At 44.0% G+C, this 24821-nt stretch overlaps 4 protein-coding genes across 23 annotated transcripts in view; all 4 read left to right on the top strand.

The window, feature by feature from the left end:
- LOC122870166 (zinc finger protein 271-like) overlaps positions 1-7365 on the top strand; it is an 8474-nt gene extending 1109 nt beyond the window's left edge. Inside the window, exons 1-3 of one of the 4 annotated variants that reach the window (XM_044184073.1) lie at positions 799-1465; positions 2572-2703; positions 5861-7365. In XM_044184073.1, coding sequence (XP_044040008.1) covers positions 6005-7150 — 1146 coding nt within the window. In that variant the 5' untranslated portion in view covers positions 799-1465; positions 2572-2703; positions 5861-6004 and the 3' untranslated portion in view covers positions 7151-7365. Of the gene's footprint in view, positions 1-797; positions 1466-2571; positions 2704-2772; positions 3459-5860 lie in introns of those variants that run through there. The other 3 variants (XM_044184072.1, XM_044184074.1, XM_044184075.1) reach the window with 3 other exon arrangements.
- Positions 1-24821, top strand: part of LOC122870097 — a 387819-nt gene that overhangs the window by 97591 nt on the left and 265407 nt on the right. The gene's annotated exons all lie outside the window — the stretch shown is intronic.
- On the top strand, positions 11170-15798 carry LOC122870224 (Fc receptor-like protein 5). 5 transcript variants are annotated; one of them, XM_044184249.1, is made up of 6 exons: positions 11170-11274; positions 12580-12615; positions 12840-13100; positions 13180-13425; positions 13501-13701; positions 13859-15798. In XM_044184249.1, exons 1-6 carry the CDS (start codon positions 11244-11246, stop codon positions 13969-13971), a joined length of 888 nt encoding a protein of 295 aa, XP_044040184.1. In that variant the 5' UTR covers positions 11170-11243; the 3' UTR covers positions 13972-15798. The 5 variants fall into 5 exon arrangements, with proteins under 5 accessions (XP_044040184.1, XP_044040181.1, XP_044040183.1 ...); XM_044184246.1 differs by having other exon boundaries at positions 11200-11274; positions 12580-12649; XM_044184248.1 differs by lacking the exon at positions 11170-11274 and adding an exon at positions 11297-12446.
- On the top strand, positions 18013-21734 carry LOC122870246 (Fc receptor-like protein 5). The gene is made up of 6 exons (XM_044184311.1): positions 18013-18081; positions 18659-18694; positions 20232-20495; positions 20575-20820; positions 20896-21057; positions 21239-21734. The coding sequence occupies exons 1-6, from the start codon at positions 18051-18053 to the stop codon at positions 21349-21351; spliced, it is 852 nt and encodes a 283-aa protein (XP_044040246.1). The 5' UTR covers positions 18013-18050; the 3' UTR covers positions 21352-21734.

Here is a 24821-nt window from a genome sequence, read left to right as displayed (position 1 = left end):
GGAATAAACTATAAACAAACATTACATTTTAATCTGTCTGTCTCTCTGTCTGTCTCTCTGCCTGTCTGCCTGCCTGTCTGTCTGCCTGTCTGTCTGCCTGAGACAGCTGTGTAACAGGGACTCTGCTAAACTAAAGAGAGGCGGCTGCAGAGAGTAGGAGATGTAACTGAATGCATCGATGCTTACTCTCCTCGTGAGTAAAACTAAATAATGCTTTCTGTCTCTGTCTGTCTCTCTCTCTCTCTGCCTGTCTGTCTGCCTGTCTCTCTCTCTGTCTCTCTGCCTGTCTCTCTCTCTGTCTGTCTGCCTGTCTCTCTCTCTGTCTGTCTGCCTGTCTCTCTCTCTGTCTGTCTGCCTGTCTTTCTCTCTGTCTGTCTGCCTGTCTCTCTCTCTGCCTGTCTGTCTGTCTCTCTGTCTCTCTGCCTGTCTGTCTGCCTGTCTGTCTGCCTGTCTTTCTTTCCTTGTGAGTGATTTAAATGTTCTGGGTGTTTCGAACCTGACACAAACGTTTCACTCGTGTCTTTACCACCAACGCCTTCGTCAAACCTGGACACTGTCAGGAAACGTCCAGGTGAGACGGAGGCGCAGACTGGGTTGTCTGTGCAGGGGCTCTTTCACGCCGGGGGGGCCGCCGGGGGGGCCGCCGGGGGCTCGGCTCAGGGACACTGCGCTGCTGGTTTTAATGATCTATAGTCTCTGTGGTTCAGCACCAGCGTGGCTGGCTGAGTTACTGTTATAAATACGGTTCAGTAATCTGGTGTGGCTGGGGTCGGGTCGTGGTGTTTCGCGGAACAAACACAAGTTTCCCGTCTGTCGGCTGTTTCCAGCAGCTCTACTCGTGCTCACCATCTTGTTACATCTTTTTTTATTTTATTAATATTTATTTTAAAAGCCATTCAGGCTTATTAAACATTCAGTATTTCAAGAAGAGCAGGTCGAACAATCGAACAGAAATGAAAGCAAGAACAGAGAAAGCTTAATTACAGAGTCTCAGGGTTCAAAGAGCTTCCAGATGATCACAGACACTCAGAGACTCTTTTAAAGACGACACATCGTGAATAAAAACTCTTGTTACAGCTTCACTTCCAGTTTCCATCAGAACTGCTTCCTCTGACGTTGTGAACATGCGCAGTGATACTCTGTAAATGTGATTACTGAGTTTCAGCAGTTCACTTCTCCACCACATCCAGCGCTGCCTACATTTCTACAGGAAGTGACGTCATCTATCATCCCGCGAGCCTCTGTGATATCGCGAGAACACGATGCTCCGCGAGATCCAGCAGCGCTCCTGAGCTCAGCCTGAAGATCTCCGAGTGACAGCGGAGACCTGCTGGATCTCAGCGACCGGGACCGGGACCGGGACCAGGGCGGAATGGAGGAGGACAGCCAGAAACCGGAGCACCGGAGGGACAACGTCCCCAGAAGACAAACAGCAGGCTCGCGCGCTGACAGCAGCGATGTTCAGGTCAGTGTTCATGACTTATCGATACAAACGGCTGCGTCACTGACAGGGAACCGGGCACGTGCACAGACACTTCACCTGAAAGCTTCCGGCTGCTACACCTGCTGGCTGTTGGGAATCCGTCACCAGCTGAATGAAGCTCGTGCAGGAACACAGCTAGCAGCTCGTGCCACAAGCTAGGAAGAAGCTAACGTGGCGTTAGCTTGGTCTGTTTCCACGCGACACGTAGCTTCATGCTGACTGTATATAATATATATAATAACAACAACATGGCGCCACGTGACAAGCTGCGTCTTGTTCTGAAGCACGTGGAGATTTGTCCTGACAGTCCGTGTCCAGGTGTGGGAGCCAGGTGACAGGCTGTGTCCTCACCTGTCTCCGCTGTCCGGGAGGAGGCCGTTACCTAGGCAACGGCCGCTGGTGGGCGCTCCTGTCTCCCTGTAGAGAGCATCGCCTTACCTGTCCGCTCCAGCGTTACTGCTCAGCGTCCAGCAGCAAGCACGCGGGGAGACCGCATCAGACTAGCACCAGATACACTGTGGATCAGGAAGAGACCTGAGACCCGAGAGACCGGTTCGGCACTGAGGGTCTCCAGATGTGGCTTTCCTCCAGCCGACCCGGGAACCTCCTCGGGGTCAGAGGTGCGTCCTACGGGCCGGTAACCCACCGCAGGGCGGCGCTTTGCCCCGAGGCAGTCGATCGTCCTCTTCCTCGTGTATGTCGGCGTGCGCTGGTTGACTGGCTGCAGGTAATCTGCAGCAGCAGAGCCGCCTGACGAAAGGCGGGCAGTTCTGGAGCGCCGCCCGCTTCCCTTCGCCGCCCGCGTTACCCGGTCGGCTGTTCAGAGTCTCACTTCCTCCACGCGATGACACGTCAACCTGCCCGCCCCCTGTATCTGTCAGAAGCAGCATCCGAGCTGTTGCTGACGGCGGTTCTCCGCAGATTGGCCGAGCGGACGCTGTGAACCCGTGAGGCTGTTCTCAGATCAGCTCAACATGTTTGTCAATCAGCCAGTCATTACTTTAAAACCCCCACGATGTGTGAACTTACTGCACCCGCTCTGTGCTGGTGGCTGCTGCTCCACCCTTTTCTTTCCACCCACCTTTCAGGAACGAGCTGCTTTCAGCTGTGATCAGAGTCAGAAACGCTTCATTGATCCTGAGGGGAAACTGTTCGTTCCAGCAGCTCGCCGTCAGGCAGCCACACAGGAGGAGAAGCACTGAGCAGAAACTACAACACAGGTCAGATACAGGAAGTACACGGCGGATTTCCAGCTTGATCCGCGTGTACGGTCTAATGAAACCTGATAATATAAGTAACAGAACTGTCAAGTGAAGCTTGTTGAGGTGATTATGAGACGGAGGATGTTGCACAGATCAGCGCCGTCCTGTAAACAGCTGACGGCGGCCGCTGTTTAAGAGTCGGAGCGACTTCTGATCGCCGGCCGAGCTGCTTTGTGTCGCACATACGTTCATTTCAGTACGTTTCGATAAGATAACGAGGTTTTATGTTGAATACAAACTTAAAGAGGCGGCAAAATAATTTCATTGATCAAACGGTTAATCGATCAGCCTGAATGCAACTCAAGAAGTCTTGATCTATAAATGACACCCAAACTCAGCAGAGACTCTCAGCACAGTTTGTTACAGGACGCTGAGGGTGGCGGGTTTCTTCTTCTGAGATTTATTTACTCGCCGACCGGAAAGTCTACCTGCACCTGGCGCCGGGCGGTGTTGACTTCAGACGCTGCCTGAACTGAAACGTGATCAGCAGGGTTTCGTTAGTTTGTTGTCGCGACGTCGGAGGAGGAGCTGAAAGATCAGCGGCCGTTTAGAGAAGCCGTCTGCGATCACCAGACGAGAGGGAAAGGAAACGCCGCCGTGGGCGTAGAATCTCTCTGCAGCTGCTGAAGGCGGCCAGCAGGTGGAGGTGTCTGCTGCTTCAGGTGTGGATTACCTCTGGCACAGATTACACGCAGTAACTGGGCCAAACACAGGTACAGCTTCTAAAAAGGTCTTTTTGTTAAAAAAGTGTTTAAATTCCGTGTTTAACAGTATTTTTAACGTCAGGTGGTGCGACCACATGTTAGTAAAAGTACACAGATGTTCCTGCTGTTTGCTCTCAGTGAAATCTACAGCGTCTAACACGTTATTCTTGCGTTCTGTTGGCCAGGTATTCAGTATCTTTAGCATTCGATTTTACATTTAAAGACAAACAGTATTATAGAAATAAATTAATTCGTTAGAGCAGAAACAATTCCTCGAGGAACTCGATTACTAAAAATGATCGACTGAAATGATTTACTACAGAAGCCACGAAGAAGACAGTGAACGTCCGGCTGAAACTTTAGTATATAAACTTTTTAAAGCTGTTTGTTTTTGCGTTTCAGAACATTTTCTTTAAAACCCAGAATGTAATACGACACTTCAAGGCACTGAAAGGGTTCAGTTCTGACAGATAATATTATTAATTATTGTTTGTAATTTAAAGCGATAAAAATGTCGATTTTTCTAAAGAGGAAACCAGTTAGTTGTTCATTTTAAGAGCCCTGTCTTCTCTCTCGCATATTTACTATCGCTCTTTATAAAGCAAAAGTTTTTCTTATCCGATTACTCGACGGAATAATCGGTAGAACACTGGATTAGTAATCGATAGCTGCAGCTAATCGTCACCAACCACTCGTTCAGCTCCGCCTGTTGTTTGTTTGTCCTAATGAGGATTTCAGCAGGTCGCACCACCCGGCGATACCGTGATGGAACTGCAGCGTCTCGGTCGATAAATCCAACACTGAACGTCTTCTGTGATTATTCATCCATTTCTCCACTGACACGCCGAGTCTGTCATCCAATCAGAGGCTGTGTTCCTGACTTGATTGACATTGTTTGTAACAGTTTGATATTTTCTCAAGTTGCACTAGGCCGAAGTCTTTATTTTTGAAACTTTCAGGAAAGGTTGCGGCGAGAACCAAAAACTCGACGTGTCGCTCGGTTGCCCTAAATGCATCTTCATCATCATCAGGACCCGGGTGTCCAACACTGTCTGCTGCCACTGCAAAGGGTGGCGACATGCTGCTGCTGTGTTCACGACTTGTTTCTTTGTTACTGCAGGTTTAAAGTTCATGTGCGGTTTGACTGAACAGTCATGTGACCGGCGTCTTTGTCACTGTAGCGTTTGTAATAATGATGACAGAAATATCTAGTGCCTCAGTCCTTGGTGTTATTAATGAATTTAGGGTGTTTTCCGGATATAAAACACATTTTGATAAGTCCAAGGCCGTGAAGTCGAGTGCACCACGCTCTGCCCCACCACTCTACAGGAGGTTTTGTTTATGTTGCCCCCCCCGGCCTGGTGGTGTGTTCCTGCAGCTGCATTTAGAAACAAACACACAGAAAACTTGAGCTTGCGTTCAGCTCGACTGCAGGATTTATTCTGCAGTGCCTCTGAGGGCTTTTAGGTTCCTCCCAAGCGTTATGCGCCACCTGTTTGAATATCGTACTGACACGTAACAAGTAGTACAATGAAATTAGCATTTTATTCACTATTTAAGACACAATATAATAATATATATATATATATGGGTCTATTTTAAACACATTTAAGTTATTTTAGCAATAAACTGTACCATAGTCCCATAATAATGATGATGATGATGATAATAAGCTGATGTCTTCGGGCAGGTTGTTCCAGAGCCTCGGGGCCCTGATGGCCAAAGCTCTGTCCCCCTTAGTTTCCATCCTGGACTCTGGATCAGACAGGAGACCCCTGCCCGAAGATCTCAGACTACGTGAAGGTTCATAAGGGATTACAAGGTCTAAGATACAGTCTGGAGCCACGAAGAGCCTTAAAAGTAATCAACAAGATCTTAAAGTCGATCCTGAAACCAACAGGGAGCCAGTGTAAAGAGGCTAAAACAGGTGTGACGTGGTCGCACCTGGTCCTGGTTTACAGCCGAGCAGCTGAGTCCTGTACAGTCTGCGGTCTGTCAGAGTTTTTAGATGAAGACGAGTGAACAGGCTGTTACAGTAATCGAGGCGTGAGGAGATAAAAGCATGAACAACAGTTTCTGCATCACTAAGATTTGAAATAGATCGTATTTTTGCAATATTTAAGGTGATAAAAACATGATTGGACGAGCTCAGTGATATGTTACTCAAAACATAAACTGCTATCAAACAGGACACCAAGATTTCTTGCACCAGGCTCGATGTGTTGTGACAGGTTACCAGCAGATGGCAGTATTTGTTTAGTGATGTGGTTGGCTGTCACAGATGCATCAGTCAAACTTGAACATTGTGGATTATGTTCCACCGACATGCTCTAAATGTCATTTATGTCTCTAGATAGCTCGCTCCGCCATGACATCTCACTCTCTTTCTCTCTGTATGTCTGTTGCTATAGAAACGGAGAAGAAGCGATGGACTCAAACGTCACAGCTGTCAGCACTGTGAGGAATCCTTCACAACATCGAAATATTTAAAGATTCATCAGAGACTTCACACTGGAGAGAAACCGTACAGCTGTGAGCAATGTGGGAAAGGTTTCATGCACTCATGTAACTTAAAATCCCACCAGCGTATTCACACTGGAGAGAAACCATACAGCTGTGAGCAATGTGGGAAAGCTTTCATGCACTCAAGTAACTTAAAATCCCACCAGAGACTTCACACTGGAGAGAAACCGTACAGCTGTGAGCAATGTGAGAAAGCTTTCAGTACATCAGCGCACCTAAAAACCCACCAACGTATTCACACTGGAGAGAAACCATACAGTTGTGACCAGTGTGGGAAAACTTTCAGACAAGCAAATCAGTTGAGCAACCACCGACGTATTCACACTGGAGAGAAACCATACTGGTGTGAGCAGTGTGGGAAAACTTTCAGGCAAGCAAGTCAGTTCAGCAACCACCGACGTGTTCACACTGGAGAGAAACCATACAACTGTGACCAATGTGAGAGAGCTTTCACAACATCACCTGACCTAAAAAAGCACCAACGCGTTCACACTGGAGAGAAACCGTACAGCTGTGACCAATGTGAGAAAGCTTTCAAAACATTAGGTAACCTAAAAGTTCACCAACGTGTTCACAGTGGAGAGAAACCGTACAGTTGTGACCAATGTGAGAAAGTTTTCATGACATCAAGTCACCTAAAAATGCACAGACGTGTTCACACTGGAGAGAAACCATACGGGTGTGACCAGTGTAAGAAAGTTTTCACGACATCGGGTGAACTGAAAATCCACCGACGTGTTCACACTGGAGAGAAACCGTACTGGTGTGATGAATGTGGGGTGGGTTTCACGCAATTAGGTGCCCTAAAAATCCATCAACGCATTCACACCGGAGAGAAACCACACAGCTGTGACCAGTGTGGGAAATCTTTCACGCAGTCGAGTACCTTAAAAAAACACCAGCTCTGTCACACTGGAGTGAAACTACACAGCTGTGACCGATGTGAGAAAGCTTTCTCTCGAGCAGATGATCTCAAAAAGCACCAACGTGTTCACACTGGAGAAAAACCGTACAGGTGTGACCAGTGTCAGAAAACTTTCACTAGATCAACTTCTCTAAATATGCACCGACGTGTTCACACTGGAGAGAAACCGTACTGGTGTGACCAATGTGGGAAAATGTTTACTCAGGGGAGTACCCTTAAAGCCCACCAACGCCTTCACGCTGCATCGTTTTGAACATTTTTCAGAGCCACGCTAGCTGTTTCCTCCTGCCTCCTCCCCATGCCCTGATAGCTGTGTTGTTATATAAACCCACCCTCACCCCTCTGCTGGAGGGAGGGGCCTGGAAGAAGTGTTTCAACTGATTCAGTCTGTTGTAATGATTCCTGATCCACTTGGATTTTAAAAAATTGCTATTTTGATTAATTAAAAGAATTGAATATTTTGTTGAACCATCTCTTCATTCATCTATTCTAGTTTTTATTCGACTTAAAATTTACTTTGATTCCTGTAAGAAAATATTCTAAACTTCATGTTCAACTGCGAGCACTCAACAACGAACAGCGCTGCAATGAAGGAGTCTTTTCTTATTATCCATTAAAGGAGCAGGATTTAGTGGCATCTAGCGGTGAAATTGCAGATTGCAACCAACTGAATACCACTTGCCTCACCCTCCCCTTCCAATGTTGTAGGAGAAACTACGGTGACCACGAAACTCTGTAGATATAAAGGGCTGATTCTAAGGAAACGAAAACACAACGGTTCTTATTTTCAGGTGATTAAACACTAATGAAAACATAGTTATAAATATTATATTCTATTTCTGCCAACAGCTCCTCCTACATGTTACAATGTTATGACTTTTAATCATCAAATTGCTTGTTTTGTCTGACCAAAACTTCACACCTTAAAAATATTCAGTTTTTTATCACACGAGACAAAGAAAAGAAGCAAATATTCATAACCGCAAAGCTGGAACCACAACATGGTTACTGTTTTTACTTTAAAAAATTATTTAAAAAAATGAATGGATAATCAAAATAATTGCTAAATATTTTGTCTCAATCGATCAATTGTTTCGGCTCTGCTTTTAACCGTATCCCAATGTCCTCCTCGATCTTTCTCCAGCCGTCCACTGACTCCTGGTCGCCGACCTTTGACCTCTTCCCAGTGGATGCTGTGAGGGTTCAGGTCTGGTGTTCACAGGCAGACATGTGATGCCACACACCACTTCAGTCTTCCTCTCAGGGGGGGTCCTGTCTTTAGGGTGAACCAGCAGAGCTCTTAAGGTGCTGAATGGTTTGTGGTAAGTGTTGACACTCGGTGACCTGAAGACTCTGGCTGGATGTTCTGACAGTCCGGCCATGTAAGCGAGTCCCACTGGGGTGTTTCTGGTCGTTAGGGCTGAAAGATTTGGGGAAAATATCTAATTGCAATTTATCTGACAGATATTGCGATTTGATTTGCGATATAATCTTCTAAAGTCAAGCTTCAGTGTGATGGAGCATTACCTCATGAGATACCATCACAATATGAACTGCTTTATATTCTAATGCAAAGATGAGAACTTAGATATGGATTGCTTCCAACATGTATTTATTATATTTTTTAAAAATTGGCATAGATCATATAACAATTATCACAAAAGCTGCGACTGTGTTGAGTTAAATAAATAAAGTAATAATAAATAAATTCCAATAAGGAAATAACATGACCTTTCTGTGAAGATAAATGTTACACAAAATGTCTAAATATTGCACATTCAACTCAAACATTTATTTGCTGATAACTTGTTTTCATGAAGGCTGCCACTACAGGATAAAGTGAAGAACAAATTAAATCTTAAAATCACTCCAAACAACAGAAGCCTTACATAATACTTGCTTACCTGACACCTATCGTAGAAAAGGTTTCAGTCGTAGTCATCTGGACACTGTTTTCAGAATCAAATTTGATTCTGAAAACAGTGTCCAGATGACTACGACTGAAACCTTTTCTACGATAGAACACTCCTGGACGAATGAGGGACTACACCGTCTTACCTGACACCTCTACTTCCTGGGCCTGTGCTCAGTAGACCCGATCAATAATCCGTCCGCGAGTCGACGGCTGGAGAAAGATCGAGGAGGACATTCACATCTGACACCAGAGAGCATCTCCCCCTCAATACAACCACCTGTTATCATGTGACTGTGCTGGACTAGCGTCATGTGATCACAACTGAGGAAGCTGGATCTGCTTAAGAAGGTCATGGGATATGGTCAAAAGCTCCAACACGAGGCGGTACCTGAGCCTTGTGTTTTGAATAATTTCTAACAGATAAAACATTAGTTTTTTCTGCTTCATATATATTCTGTTTATTATTGTGTATTTTCCTCCTTTGTGTAGTTTCATTAAATAATCTGTATTTTACATCTATATTCTGTTTTTTTCTGTCACTGATTCTGGTTTTGAATCTGTTGAGGTTTGTTCAGACTGAAAGCAAAGCCAAATCTAGTCGAAGCAAAGAGACGCAGATTTGTTAAAGATGGCGCCAGCTGAGGTGAAGATACGTCAGCTCAAGTCTTAAATGTTTCAGCTTACATGAAAAATTCTGCTTTATCTGTGACGAATGAACAGCGAGACAAGAAGAAACAGAAACTGGAGGAAACTGACTAAAGAACTGGAGTTTCTGGTGAGTTCTGGGATCAAAGTCTCCACTCCGGCTATGAATGAAATGCAGGGGTGGAAAGTAACGAAGTACACTGATTACTGTCCTTCAGTACATTTTTGAAGTATCTGTACTTTACTTGACTTATTCCACTACATTTGAAACACTAATACTTTTGACTACATTTCTGTGACGGTTCTATGATTCGCGTCATCGCTCGAGAAGATGTCGAGTCGACTCGCATTTTGTCAGTCGAATCTCTGCACTTTTGTGTTTTTATGTGTAAACAGAGCAATGCAGGAGCAACAGCATGACGGCTGTACATTTTACAAACAGTCTCTGTGGAAATCTGATGTTTCTCAACGTTTTGTGCGACTCGCCAGAGACGTTAATTAACATTTCCTCATTATGTTAATAGAAAATGTGATTTGGTCGGCATCACGTTTCCCTCAAAACGTATGCTGTTGCAAATTTGTTGCACATAAACGCAATTTCTCGGAGACAGGGCTCAAAGATGATGAAGAACGGCATTAAAACGTGAGGTAGGCTGAAACGTGAGACTCGTGTAGGCTGATTTAGTGATTTAGCGAACAGTCGAACAGCCAAATGTGATTCGACTGACAGAACTCTGAGTTGGGTACAGCCCCGTTGAAGCCACAGAGTCAAGTCTTAAAACAAGGTTCCCTTTACAATGAAGTGCTTCCTTCCACTCTGAAAGCTGTTTAACTTGGTATAAAAAGTGAAAAAGAAATAAAATGCCGAGTCAGTCTCCTTAGAAAGTACAGCTGCTGTTGTACTTTAAAGCCGCTGACCACCTCCAACTCTTCCTCACGTCGTCTCCTCGGTCGTATCTGCGTTGAGAGAGAGACGTTGTTGTCGTCGCGCATTTCAGGCACAGGTCAAGGCAACTACACCTCCTCCTCCATCATAAACACAGGAACCCCACAGGGCAGCGGGCCGAGCCCCGTGCTCTCCATCCACACCTCCAACTCCATAAATAAATTCGCAGACGACCCCACCACACAGCAGCTGGGCTTTCAGATGACCAGGAGGCGGCCGACAGGCTGGAACATCTGGCTGAGTGGTGTAGGGACACCAACCTGCAAAGGAGATGCTTACTGACTTCAGGAGGACAAAGGAGAGACTCCACCTCCACATACATGGAGGAAAGCTCCTTGGAGTCAATGTGTCAAAACCGCTGACGTGGACTCACACCTGGTTTAAAAAGGCCCGACAAAGACTCTTCTTCCTCAGGAAGCTGAAGCAGGTCCAGCTTTACAGTTTTATTTTCACTACATCGAGAGAAGCGCTGCGACATTGTACCTGAGTATAGTGACGATAAAGATCATTCCGATCTGATCAACAGCTGATTTCAGGGCACACTTGAAGTAAAATGGTCACAGCGGTCTGATGACGCTAAACAAACGTCACCAGCTAAAGAACAGAAGCTGCTTCTGTTTCAAAACTTACTGGCGGAAAATCTGCTACCCAAGCGACAGTAACTAAGGGGGGGCGGGGCTTAGCGGAGGGTCAGTTCATCTCATCTCACCTCTCATGGTTCATCTGTGTCTAATAAACTGAGCTAAGTGACGCAGCAGAAAACCATAAACAGGAAGTGGGCGGGTCTAGAGACTGACAGCTCGGTGGAGACATGTTGAGCTCATTTCCTTCAGTGGTGCAATGGGACAAACATCTGTACAGTGGCTGCTCTGTAAGTACAATCTGTTCTGTCTGAATCTGCTGTGAGTATATGATAGAAAGGTCTCATCAGGAAGATTATTCATCAGCATGAAGAAAACAAGAAGTTATAAAGACAAGATAAAACAAACATAACTGATAAAAACAGGAAGAGAAACCTGTAGTTTAACAGTTTCATATGTTTAGAAAAACAATATGCAGCCTTTAAGAGCAACATCTCAACTGGGCCGTGATATTCTGATAACAAAATCTGATGTCTGATCTCAGATTAAAACATCATATGAATAACATCTTCCAGCTCTGTCATCAAATCATAAATGTGCAGCATGTCGTTGGTAAAATGTTCATATTTTGTGGTTTAAAATGAAACGTTCATTGATAAATGTGATTATTTATTAAAGGAGCTGTAAGTGATATTCACACTTCGCACTAGAGCAGCAGCATCTCAGACCTTAACAAATGGCCGCTACGGCGCACCAGACTCTATTGAGAAAAACAGTAATTTTACCTCTCAGATCATCATTAAACACACTTCATTCAAACTCTACAGAAACAAAATAAAAGTCTTTGTTAGTCTTTCCACTGCTCCAACAACCAACAAGTCTGGTTTGGTCGAAATAAAGCCTTCATTCACCGCGTTAGATACGAAAAGAGCAGCTCTCCTCGCAGACGGACAGTTTCACAGGACGGACTCTCGTGCACTCTCGTGCACGCTCGGCCGGACCGGCTGTATGAACACAGCGCAGAGAGGCTGCCGTAGCAACACAGGCAGAGGGGGGGCGACAACATCCTCTGCTCGGGATCAGATTCTCTCAGGAAACTTAGTCACGAAATAATCCTACAGTTACATAATGAGCTCTTTCTTTATCACACGCCGACTGGGAGCAGCTTAACTTCTTCTTCTGCTCTTTGTCTTCGTCCTGAGGACTACGAAGAAATGACACTAAAACTTTTTAAATGGTATTATATCTAATTATTCATGCTTCTGCCTTTGATACTGTACGTTGTGGGTCTGATGATGTATGACTCATAAAGAAGCAGCTGGATGGAGACAGATGTTTCGTCAGATCACAACGAGCCTGCAGGAACAGTTCATTTTACAGTGTATATCTTAGGTAAATGTGTGAACTTAGACTAGCATTTGGTACATGAAGCACCACAGAAACCGTATTGAACATGATGCAGGTGAGATATTTAGTTTCCACAAACACACGATGCCTTCATCTTAAAGTTGGAAGATACTGTTTGTATTTCTGTGAGTTTTCTTGTCGTGTTAAGAATAAAACCTGAAACCAATCTGAGTCTCACTTCCCTTCAGGGCCGGCCACCATACTGTGCTGCACAGCCACCCGAGGTTGGTGAACTTCCTACGAACCCCCGAGACAGAAGTTAGCGGGCGTCTGAGCTGTAATCCAGCTGCTGCAAATAAAACACTGAAATGAAAAACTGTAAAAACTCCATCAGCTTTTTATTCTTTGGAAACAAGTTCAGAAACTAATGTTCAACTTAAACACAGATGATGTTTTAAACTTGAAGCTGTCTTTTAGTTTTGCTCAAAATACAATAAATCTTCCTCAGCTCGTCTGACTGTGAGTCCCAGCAGCTCTCAGCTGTTTGAAGAAGAGTCTGTCTCTCTGAGCTGTGAGGACGACAGCTCTGCAGGATGGACGCTGAGGAGGAACACAACTGAAGGACGGATGTCTCAGTGTGGAGATCGCTGGGGAAAACCTGCTGGTTCTTCCTGTAAGATCAGCCACGTCCTCCCATCGGACAGTGGAGTTTACTGGTGTGAGTCCAGAGAGGGAGCAACCAGTAACACCATCAGCATCACTGTCACTGGTAAGCTCAGACTGTGGAGTTAGTATTGATGAAGCTGTGTGTAAATGGATGAAATGCTGTAGTTTGTCTCTGTGTTGAGGTGGACCAGTGATCCTGCAGAGTCCTGTCCTCCCTGTGATGGAGGGACATGATGTCACTCTGCACTGTAAACCAAAGACCCCTCCCTCCGACCGCACAGCTGCTTTCTATAAAGATGGCTCCCTCATCAGCACTGAGCCTACAGGTCACATGACCATCCACCATGTTTCCAAGTCTGATGAAGGCCTCTACAAGTGTAACAGCAGCCGTCATGGAGAGTCTCCACCCAGCTGGATCTCTGTCACAGGTGAGGAGGTTCCCTTTGATTTCAGGACTTATTTCATCCAGAGATTCACCTGACCAGGTGGTATTCTCTCTACAGGTAAACCGACAACCACAGCCGCCCCCACATCTACAGCCCCGCCCCCTGTCTATACAGCCCCGCCCCCTGCCTCTACAGCCCTGCCCCATTCCTCAGTCCCCCCCCAGCTTGTGTTCAGACTGGTCTGCCACCTGGTGGTGTTCTGTCCGTACTGCATCTCCACTGTCCTCATGGTGTCTTTATATCGACACAGGCCCACAGGTAACACTCTGAATCATTCAGTGACCTTTCAGACACTCATCATCAATCAATCAATCAGTCAGTCTCTTCTATCACTCTGGTGTTGATGATTGACAGTTGTCTCTAACAGAAGTTAATATATGATCTATATTTTATTTCTAACCTGCTCTGACTGCAGGAAATGACCTGCTCGTCTCCATGGTGATGACCCTGCCCACCCAGGCTGAGGCCGGATTGGATGATGACTATGATGATGTCGTCACTGCTGTCACCACAGAGCATCACTTCTGAGATGATCCAATATGTTCATGGTGTTCTTGTTATTAAATGAAGCTAAAACATTTGAGTCTTCATAGACAAACAGCAGAGGACCCAGAACACTTCCCTGTGGAACTCCACATGTTCTAGTTTGACTTTTTGAATCTCAGACTCACTTTAAACTCTTCTAATCTTATACTGTAAGCCGCTGTGTGAGAGCAGTTATCAGGATGAACTCTGTCAGGTTTAGTGAAGCCTGATCACTCAGAGAGAGACTGACTCAGCTAAACTTGATTCATGATAAAAAATGCATTGTACATAGCTGTCAACATGTTTTTGGTCCACATGAAAGCTGATAGCTCTTCAGATTCTTAGAGGTGTTTCATAAAAGTATCTTAGAAAATTGTCTCATTGTGAAAAGCCTGTCATGGCATGTCAACATGACATTTACCAACTTTGAATTATCTGATAGGACACCAGCAAGAAAGTGACATAACAGCCTCCATATAGTTCAGATATTGTTTAAATACGTTCAGACTGGATGTCTGCCCCTGTAGTAGTTTTAGTCACGCTCTCTTTGAGTGTCTATGTGGGTTCATTGGTCCACTTTGTTCCAGACTGAAATATCTCAACAGCTGTTGGACGGATTGTAATGAACTGTGCTTCATCATTCATGTTCCCCTCAGGATGAACTGTAATAACTTTGGATATCCTCTGACTTTTAGAGCCACCATCAGGTCAAAACTTTTCTGTGTCCAATCTGTTCTGTTTTTTTAAGAAATACCTGCAAAATATCGACATTCCCATCAGCCTCAGCTGTACTTTGTGTCTACTGCTAATTAGCAAATGTTAGCATGCTAACACGCTAAACTATGATACCCCTGTCTATGTGCCCAGCGCAGAGCGCATGGTGCAAAGTTGGGAGGAACAAACAGGTGGGAGTTTCATTCAGATGAAGCAGCACAAAGTGTGTTGTTGGTATTTTCATTGAAAATGTGACTATGTACTGAGAATAGGTGTCTCAGAACCACGACGATGTTTCTGGAGCAACGTCACTCCAATCTGATTATTTTCTCAACAACAGAATAACGCTAAAATGTAAATAAACTATTTTCATTAAGCACTCCTCAGCCTGTAGATGCAAGGAAATCACTATCAAAAATGACAGAATCTGTTGCCCAGTTCCATTACACACTGATGTCTCTTGTGTTTACCTTGGCTGCTACAGAATAACCACACATCACACTGGTCGGTTATAACTCGGTATTCTGCCTGTTTATGAGGGAGACGTCATTTTAACATATGATGTGACCATGGGAATAAACATGGGAATTAATTTCAAGAATGAAAATATAGACTGTAACCAGACTTATACTTTAAGAAGACATCAGAGATCAGAGTTAAAAAAGAAAACAAAGAATAGGAATGTGTATCCTGCCTCAAAGTGAGATTTGACGTAGGATATAAGAGAGGAGACGGACTCAGCAGACCAAAGATACTTGTTGTGTTCTGCGTTTTCTGCATCTCAAACTGACCTTTAATACAATTAATACATTTGTATTTTTTTTCATCCTGCATATCAAACAGCAGCAGCTTCCTCCTTTTGATTCCAGTAAACTGTGTTCTGAAGCTGGTGGTTTCTCACTTGTAGTCAGATTTAGCTGATGGTGATGTGTTTGTCTGTTTGTACTGAAATGTGTGAACTTGTTTTAATAGAAGCGAGCAGCTTTGCAGTCGTCCAGTTTCACACAAATACTCTCCAGTTATGTATTATTCATTATTTACAGCAGTGGTGTTAAGAAGATTTATTTTTTCTAAATGCTGTTTCAAATCATCTGCAGAATAAAATGACAGTTGGTAAATACTGAATCCTTTATTTACATCTTCACGATTCGCATTTTTTATTTGGCACGTGTTTTGCGTCGGATGCCCTTCCTGACACAACCCTCTGCATTTATCCAGACTTGGGACTGGCACACGAAGACACTGGCTTGTGCCCCCTTGTGGTTGCATTGAATCCTTTATTTACATGTATTTATTTATTTGGTTGTTTGTTTATTGACCTAAAATGTCAAGAAGTGTTAAATACCTATTCACTCATTAAGAAAAAATATATTTTATATGCCTATTAATAAATATATCCTCTGTTGCAATGTTAAGCATGTTGGACCCAAAAGCAGGACACAGGTGAGGTTATGAAGGTTTATTGCACGGTACCGGGGAATGGAGGTGAAGTGGAGAGAAGATGATGGCTGGCAAGGGCAGAGGACTGATGGGAGATGGGAGATGGCGGAGCGTGGCTGGCTGGAGAGGAGTAGGGATAACAGGCAGGCAGATGTGGGGCGATCCTGGGGCACATGGAGAAAAGACAGTAAGTCAACAACTAGAAATGAACACAAGGAAGAGTTCTCAGGATAACAAGACAAAGATGCCTGAAGCATGCAACTACCAAAGTAGCTGAGAGAATGATGTGGCGACAAATGTTGTGATAAAGACATTGACTGATTGATTGAAGTGTTGAGTGGAGAAGGTCGTTTTTAGGATGGCGATGTCCTCCACTTTGTTCCAGACTGAAATATCTCCACAACTGTTGGATGGATTGTGATGAAATGTGACATTCATGTTTCCCTCAGGATGAACTGTAATAACTCTGCTGATCCTCTGACTTTCCATCTAGCGCCACCATCAGGTCGACACGTTAACGTGTCCAACACTTTGGTTTCTGACCAAATACCTGCAGAGCTGATGACGTTCCCATCAGCCTCAGCTGCACTTTGTGTTTACCGCTAATTAGCTAATGCTAGCATACTAACACGTTAAACTAGTGAACATGGTAAACATTATACCTGCTAACATCAGCATTGTATATAATGTAATAATATAATTGTCCTACATGTTTACATGCGCCGACACATTTAATTGGAACAGCTGTGTGACATGCGCAAAAGGGAAGAATACTCATGCATCCGTCTTCCTCAAAGGCCTCCTGGCATGTCTTTGATCAGCTCCCTGAAGATGGATATCTATCCTCTGATCAGCGCAGTATTTGCCATTATCGTGTTGCTCTTAATCAAGTAACTGTTATCATTTGAGGTTAGTAGTTTAGTATTTCCTGTTTTATTTTGTAAGTGTTTTGCCTCATGTGTCTTGTTTAGTTTCCTGTCTTTATTTGCTTTTCCCGCCAGTTTTGTTGTTTGCCCTGCCCTGATTAGTTTCACCTGTGTCTCGTTATCTCCCCTCACCTGAGTGTATTTAGTTTGTGTGCTTCCTTTGTTCTTTGTCAGTTCATCTTCGTCCTCTGTGTCAAGCGTTCCAGCCCTTTCCCTGTGCTTTCTAGTGTTTTATTAGATTCATTCTTCGTGTTGACTTTCTGCCTGAGTTGTTGGACTTTGGTTTTACTGCTTTCCCATTTTGGATTTGTTTGCCTTTTAGATTGCTTTTCTGGTTTGACCTGCGCCCGCCTGACAATCCTGTAAGCTTTTGGAACCTTTTATTAAATCATTGAGCTTTACCAGCTCTGCCTCTGTGCCTGTGTTTGGGTCCAACCCCCTTGTATTCCCTGTGTTCCCTGCTTGACAACATGTGACAGTAACAGCATGATAGTTTCCCCTCGGGGATCAGTAAAGTATTTCTGATTCTGATAACAATGCATGCTTCTTTTGAAAGTGGAGAAGTGTACGTCCACACATATTTATGTCTCGACAGAGGGCATGTGCAGAAAGAACGCAGCCAGACAGTAATCAAGTTAAATCGTTTACATGGTACAATTTTTCTTTTGATCAATTAATGAAAAGGTTTAAACTACAACCCCACGGAGCTGCTAGCATGGCTGTTGACTCTTATTAGAAGGTAAATAGAAATCAGAAAGAAACGTATCATTCACACACCGATGGCACAGACTTCGGTAGCAATTTGGGGTTTAGTATCTTGCCCAAGGACACTTTCACATGCATATTCAACAATGTTCATCTCTGCGACTATAAACTAACAGTTTAAGTAAGTTTCCTGCCAACCGCAGAAGAGGAAACCAGACAATAAAGTGCACAGAGGAAATGGTGGTTTGAACTGCTCTGAGTAAAAAATACACAGCTCTCACATCACCAAGTGGTACCATGGGACGAACATCTCTTCAATGGCCGATCTGTAAGTACGATCTGTTCTGTCCAAATTTCAGTAATTATACTCTTAGCATGTGTGCTGTGATGGAGAAGAATGGAGGTGAAATAAAGGATCATATCAGCTGGGAAACTTCAGATTTTATAAAAACATCTTACAAAGACAGAAGAGTTTATTGATCAGTGTGAGAAAAACAAGCAATAAAGGAAAGTCTAGAGAGAGTAAGATGTAACTAACATTACAGAGAAATGTGATGAGCAAACAGGAAGAGAAGATTCATATGTTCAGAAAATGTTCTCACTTACTCTGATACAACCTTTAAGAGCAGGAAGTGACAACAGCTGAAGAAGATTTGTATGTTAAAGTGTTAACATCAGAGTTTATTGGTGCGAGCTGCAGTGTCAAACACTGTAAAAGTTATCTAAGAAGAGTTTCAGTCATCCAGGTCACAGGATTTACAGATGCACTAACTCAGAGGAGCTGGCTTCTCTGTGTATCTGCTCTTATGTGCAGTGTGTTTGTTCTGTGTTGCCTTCAAGTTCCCATTAAAAGGAAGGTCTGGTGTTTTTCTTGGATTATTCTCATCACTGTCGTTTCTGTTCAGTTCTGACCTCACTGCTGAGCTGCACAACAAACCAAGGTGAGTAAACTTCTTCTGTCAGCGTCAGCGAAACTCACTGATTGTGTCTCAGAAACCCTGATAGAGAAGTCGGTGTTGAGGACACAGCTGGAAGTCAAACAGGGAGGATTTAAGAGTTCAGGCTGATGATGCCACAAAGACACAAACTCAGAGAAGGTTTTTCATCTGAGAGCTTGAGTCTTTCTGCCCTCATCCAGTGACTGCAGGCGCTCTGAGTTTCTCTGCTCTTTACGACTTTATCAAAGTCAAAACGTCACATCAGAGCTTGTGTTACGTTCACAACATTTATATGAGGATTTCTTTCCCTGTCAGACAGATCTCTGGGCACAGACTGTAACGTGCTGCATTTTGAGTTGAATTACATGTTTGGACCTGAAGCATCACTTTCATCCAGTCTCATTGATCCAGTTATCAACCAATCAGTCTTTGGTCTGCAAGCAAATGACAACTGTTTTTGTCCGTTTTTGTCCTCACATGTATAGAATTATACATTAGATGTTACATTGATCACATTATGTAGGACACAGGTCAGAGCTGAAGTTTGTCGAGTTGCAGTTCCTCTAACGTCCACCAGATGCCGCTGTGATACAACTCTGACTGTATTGAAGTGAATGGGAAAACCCCAACTCCTCTCTACAAACACAACTCAATACAGTGCAGCTCTCAGCAGATCTCTGAGCTTCTTCTCGTGTCAGTCTGACTGATTTTCAGAGTAAGTGTTCCATTGAGGAGATACTGAGACCTAAGAGGCATTTCATCCTATCAGACTCAGCCATGGTGATCACTGCTCGCTTTCCACACCTCAGTTCCACCTGTGCTCCTCACATTTGGTCCAGATTAGGATTCTGTTGCTGTATAAATACATACCACTCTGCATGATGAGTACTTTTACTGTTAATACTTTAAGTACAGTTTGCTGATAATACTTCTGTGCTGTGGTAGTTTTTACTTTTATGTAAAAGATCTGAATACTTGTTCCACCCCTGCCAAGACCAGGGCTCATGTGCTGAGTGTGTTCAGGTTCAGTTTTTGGTTAAAGCTCAGGAAAGGTGGTGGTTTTGGTTTTAAAGATTCAGAAAGTCAACACGTCCGTCTCGTGTCTTCGTTGACTTTTTCAAAGTAACTTAACAGCAGCTGAAGACCTCCAGTGGTTTCACTTCTCACCTTGCTGCAGTGATGTATAGGTGTACTCCAGGACACTGTGACATCACTGGTGGGTGTGGTTACAGGTGCAACACTTATGACCACAGCAGTCAGTGACGCTGGGTACTCTTCAACCGAAACCAGAGAGCTTTAAGCTGCAGAAAAACAACCTAAACACAGTTAAACATGCTTGAGTTGCCACTGCAGATAATGTAGGAAAACAAAACAAACACGCTGAACATTTTGCAGATACATTGATGAAAAACGTTTCTTCATCATGACGATGAAGATGTGACCCTGGCAGCAATGAAGGAACGAGCTGTTATAAAACGATCCCAGAGGCTGCTCCAGGTTCAGGTTCTGGTTTCAGGCGTTCTTCTTTGTCAACCCTCAGCTGGTCTGACTGTGAGTCCCAGCAGCTCTCAGCTGTTTGAAGACGAGTCTGTCTCTCTGAGCTGTGAGGAGGACGACAGCTCTGCTGGATGGACGCTGAGGAGGAACACAACTGAAGGACGGATGTCTCAGTGTGGAGCTGGCTGGGGAAAACCTGCTGGTTCTTCCTGTAAGATCAGCCACATGGTCCCATTGGACAGTGGAGTTTACTGGTGTGAGTCCAGAGAGGGAGCAACCAGTAACACCATCAGCATCACTGTCACTGGTAAGCTCAGACTGTGGAGTTAGTATTGATGAAGCTGTGTGTAAATGGATGAAATGCTGTAGTTTGTCTCTGTGTTGAGGTGGACCAGTGATCCTGCAGAGTCCTGTCCTCCCTGTGATGGAGGGACATGATGTCACTCTGCACTGTAAACCAAAGACCCCTCCCTCCGACCTCCCAGCTGCTTTCTATAAAGATGGCTCCCTCATCAGCGCTGAGCCTACAGGTCACATGACCATCCACCATGTTTCCAAGTCTGATGAAGGCCTCTACAAGTGTAACATCAGCCGTCACGGAGAGTCTCCACCCAGCTGGATCTCTGTCACAGGTGAGGAGGTTCCCTTTGATTTCAGGACTTATTTCATCCAGAGATTCACCTGACCAGGTGGGGTTCTCTCTACAGGTAAACCGACAACCACAGCCCCGCCCCCTGTATCTGCAGCCCCGCCCCCTGCCTCAGCCCCCCTCCAGCTTGTGTTCAGACTGGTCTGCCACCTGGTGGTGTTCTGTCCGTACTGCATCTCCACTGTCCTCATGGTGTCTTTATGTCGACGCAGGCCCACAGGTAACACTCTGAATCACTCACTGACCTTACAGACACTCATCATCAATCAATCAATCAATCAATCAATCAATCAATCAATCAATCAATCTCTTCTATCACTCCGGTGTTGATGATTGACAGCTGTCTCTAACAGAAGTTGATATATGATCTATATTTTATTTCTAACCTGCTCTGACTGCAGAAAATGACCTGCCCGTCTCCATGGCGATGACCCCGCCCACCCAGGCTGAGCAGGGATTGGATGATGACTTTGATGATGTCATCACTGCTGTCACCACAGAGCATCACTTCTGAGCTGAATAAGAATTACACTGTAAAACATTGTGAGCTGCGAGTGAACTGAACTAAAGTTGAATAATTCGCTGAAAGTCGGCTGATGAGTTTTTGTTATAAAACCAACCGAGTTCGCTGAACTCGAGAAAACGAGTTCAAAAGATATGAAGTTGGTTTTTAAGGCTTCTCCCAGTGAAGCCATTGAGTTTCATGTGTTCGGGGCTGAACTTGAGTCCAGCCTTCATCGTGGTTAACACACACACACACACACACACACACACACACACACACACAGTGACTGAAACAGGACAGTAACACTTTAGATGAGGAATCCAGAACAACCAAGTGTTGAAAACAGCATGTTTATGTTGTTGACTTTGTTCCATTAAAAAGATGGAAATGTACATTATGCTTAGTTGGCGTGCACATTATATAACAGCAGCAGGAGTTCACACACACTTGTTTTTCCCCGGTAATACGCTCGTTACATGAAGTTAATGATGAAACATTAGTTGTTTCCATTTTTTACAGTGTGCAGACAAAGAGAGACATTTTAAAATAATATCTGTTTGAGGTCAGAAAGCTTTTTTTGTTTATTAATTCTCGTTAATTATTCACGTAGAACCAGAGCAGCAGAATGAAAAAATAAAGCAGATTCTGATTTTACCAGAACTGGCTGTCTATATTATTGCTTTTGTGTATTTTATTTCTTTATATTTCATCTTTCACTGTGGTGTTTTATTTCTCTTGTTGTGAAGCACTTTGTACTTTGTTTTGATAAGTGCTCTATAAATAAATTGTAGTAGAAAAGGTTTCAGTCGTAGTCGTCTGGACGCTGTTTTCAGAATCAAGACGTTTCGGCTCCCATCCGGAAGTCATTCTCAATTGTGAAAATGGTCTGAGAACTCAGAAATTTAAGCTACTCTGTGTTACTTAAGCCCCGCCCTCAGGGAGGAGTCTACCTGAGTGTCTGCTGTTTACCTGCCTAGTTTCACCTGAAACTGACCTAATTGTTTCCATGATGGCCCAGTAATCAGTAATCAGGCCTGTTGTTTTCTGGCTGCACCTCCCTCATCACTGTTAAGTACCTGATTAGCATGTGATTGGCTTGACCAAGGTGCTAATACACTGTGGTAAACTTTGGGCAGATTGAATCTCAGACCACCATTTCTGTTCAAAGAGGGGTTTTGTTTTTTCACAAAAATGGCTTCCTTGACTCCTCTTTCAAACCAACTCTTCTCTCTACTTAGACTCTTCACCTCGCTGTCTTCAAATGTGTGGTTTGTAGCTTTTAGATGCAAATGCACAGCGCTCTGCGATCCCGAGTTAGCGTGTCGTCTGTGCTGATAAAGTCTTTTGTGAAGTGGCTGTTTGGTCTCGCCTATGTACCGTTCTTTGCAGTGATGGTTGGTTTGAAAGAGGAGTCAAAGAAGCCATTTTTGTGAAAAAAGAAAACCCCTCTTTGAACAGAAAGAAACTGAGAACAGATCTGGAATCAGTTTTCTGCCGTTGGCACCAGCTAATGGCCGCCAGATAAACCAGCTGTCTATATAATATATATATAATAATGTCTCTGAGTGGATCAGGCCACAGGAAAGAAACAGACTTTAACTTCCAGAGAAGCAGACGTGAAGGTGGATGCTCCACAGGTGGTGTTGAAGAGTCAGAGTGTGTTTGAGCGCCACCTGCTGGTCGTGAAGCAGACAGAGCAGAAAGAGAAATAATGAAGAGAACAGAGTGCTGCTGTTCCACCATCTTCTGCTCTTCCCTTCATTGTTTTCCTCTCTCTGGATGTTGCTGTGCTCTGACAGTAAACCACTGACGTTTAGTGACTGAAGGAGCAGCTTTTCTTTCTTATTGAGCTTTCGATTGTGTCTGGTAGCTCACATGACCTTTGACCTTGTCAGCGCTGACATTTCCTCCCTTATTGTAACGTGCAGAAGCTGATGGGGTTCCTGCAGGAGACTGTAAAGTCGGTTCAGTCACACAGGGGTTTGGCTTCTACCTGCTGCAGTTCAGAATTACTGCACTTTCTATCTGTTTTGGCTCCGCTGTTACTGAGTTAAGATGAGTTAAGATATAATAAGTCAAGATGCTAAGTCCCATTTTTCACATTAAAAGTCAAAGCTGTGAGATAAAATGATGCTTTGTTTGATAAAAAGATAATCAGTATCTCATATTTATGACTCATGAAGTTGAAATTTTAAGATTTTTTTAAAGTTTGAACTTTTATTTTAAAAAAATCAAACAAATCAAATGTGTTGTAAGTGAACATTTTACTGGCTGAGTCCAGCGCTGGTCACCACGTCACATCAGCTGCCAGCAGTTATTTCTTTACTGAACTTGTTTTTTAGTGAAACAGGTTTGCAGGCTACAGTCACACAACACTGTGTCCCGGGGACAGAGGCCCAGACTCCCTTCGCAGCACTTGGTCGTGCAACTCTGAATTTTTGTAACTAGGCGCCCAGGGCACGCAGTGCGCTTTTCATTTCAACATGGACGCCAAAGCTGGCCAAGCAGGTTCGCCTCTACAAACGTCTCTAGCACCCTTCTTTGAGAGACTGCTGGGACAGGGATCATTTAAGTTCGGGACCCTGTTTAAGTTACATCTCTTTCTGGAACTGAAAACTCAGTTTCCCTCACAGTTTTCACTAAACCCGCTTTCTGAAACAGGGCCTCGAACTAAATGATCTAACATGAGCTAGCTTGCACACCACAGCTAGCTAGCTAACACTAACGTTAGCAAACTGTAGGTAACGCCAGAAAGTAAGCAAACACAGCACAGCACACTCACCTGGAGATGACAATGATGAACCTGATGCTGAATCACGGCCTTTTGGTTAAATAAAGATGCTCCACCTTTTCTTTCACCTCCCGGTAGAAGTTGGCTAGTTTTCTCCTGTTGTATGATGGCAAAATGTAAAAGTATTTAAAGGTCCAGCGTGGAACATTTAGGAGCAGCTGTCGGCAGAAATATAATATTCATAAGTATGTTTTCATCAGTGTTTAATCACCTGAAAATAAAACACGTGTTTTCATTACCTTTAGACTAAGTCGTTTATATCTACAGAGGGAGCGGGTCCCCTTCCACGGAGGTCGCCATGTTGCACCGCCATGTTTCTACAGTAGCCCAGAACGGACAAACCAAACACCGGCTCTAGAGAGGGCCGTTTGTGTGTTTCGTGAGTTTCGCAGCCACCGTAGATTACATTTAGTGTTGTGGTGAAATTTTTTACGTGAAAGTAAAATAAAAAGTTATATAGTAAGTCTATATTTTTGTGCACATGACTTTACACATCAGAAATAAAAACATACATGTTTATGGATAGTGAGATATTTGTGTATCATGGTGCACATTTGTGGATTTTTTGTACAGATTGCTGCAGTACAAATTGGACAAAAATCCACAAATGTGCAAAACCCATTTTGCATGTATAAATGGATCCATCCAAATATCACTTTACCACCGTAGTTTCTCCTACACGCTTGGA

The sequence above is a fragment of the Siniperca chuatsi genome, linkage group LG22 (assembly GCF_020085105.1).
Source record: "Siniperca chuatsi isolate FFG_IHB_CAS linkage group LG22, ASM2008510v1, whole genome shotgun sequence".
NCBI lineage: Eukaryota > Metazoa > Chordata > Actinopteri > Centrarchiformes > Sinipercidae > Siniperca > Siniperca chuatsi.
The sequence above is the reverse complement of the archived record's forward strand: the minus strand, read 5'-3'. Positions and strand labels throughout refer to the sequence as shown.

What these genes read in the sequence shown, in the direction of transcription:
- LOC122870224 (XM_044184246.1), top strand. Translation starts at nt 11,215, where the DNA reads ATGTTGAGCTCATTTCCTTCAGTGGTGCAATGGGACAAACATCTGTAC. An exon ending in ATCTGTACAGTGGCTGCTCT is followed by an intron (nt 11,275 to 12,579) that starts GTAAGTACAATC and finishes ACTTCCCTTCAG; the next exon opens with GGCCGGCCACCATACTGTGC. An exon ending in ATATCGACACAGGCCCACAG is followed by an intron (nt 13,702 to 13,858) that starts GTAACACTCTGA and finishes CTCTGACTGCAG; the next exon opens with GAAATGACCTGCTCGTCTCC.
- LOC122870246 (XM_044184311.1), top strand. Translation starts at nt 18,051, where the DNA reads ATGGGACGAACATCTCTTCAATGGCCGATCT. An exon ending in CAGCTGGATCTCTGTCACAG is followed by an intron (nt 20,821 to 20,895) that starts GTGAGGAGGTTC and finishes TTCTCTCTACAG; the next exon opens with GTAAACCGACAACCACAGCC. An exon ending in ATGTCGACGCAGGCCCACAG is followed by an intron (nt 21,058 to 21,238) that starts GTAACACTCTGA and finishes CTCTGACTGCAG; the next exon opens with AAAATGACCTGCCCGTCTCC.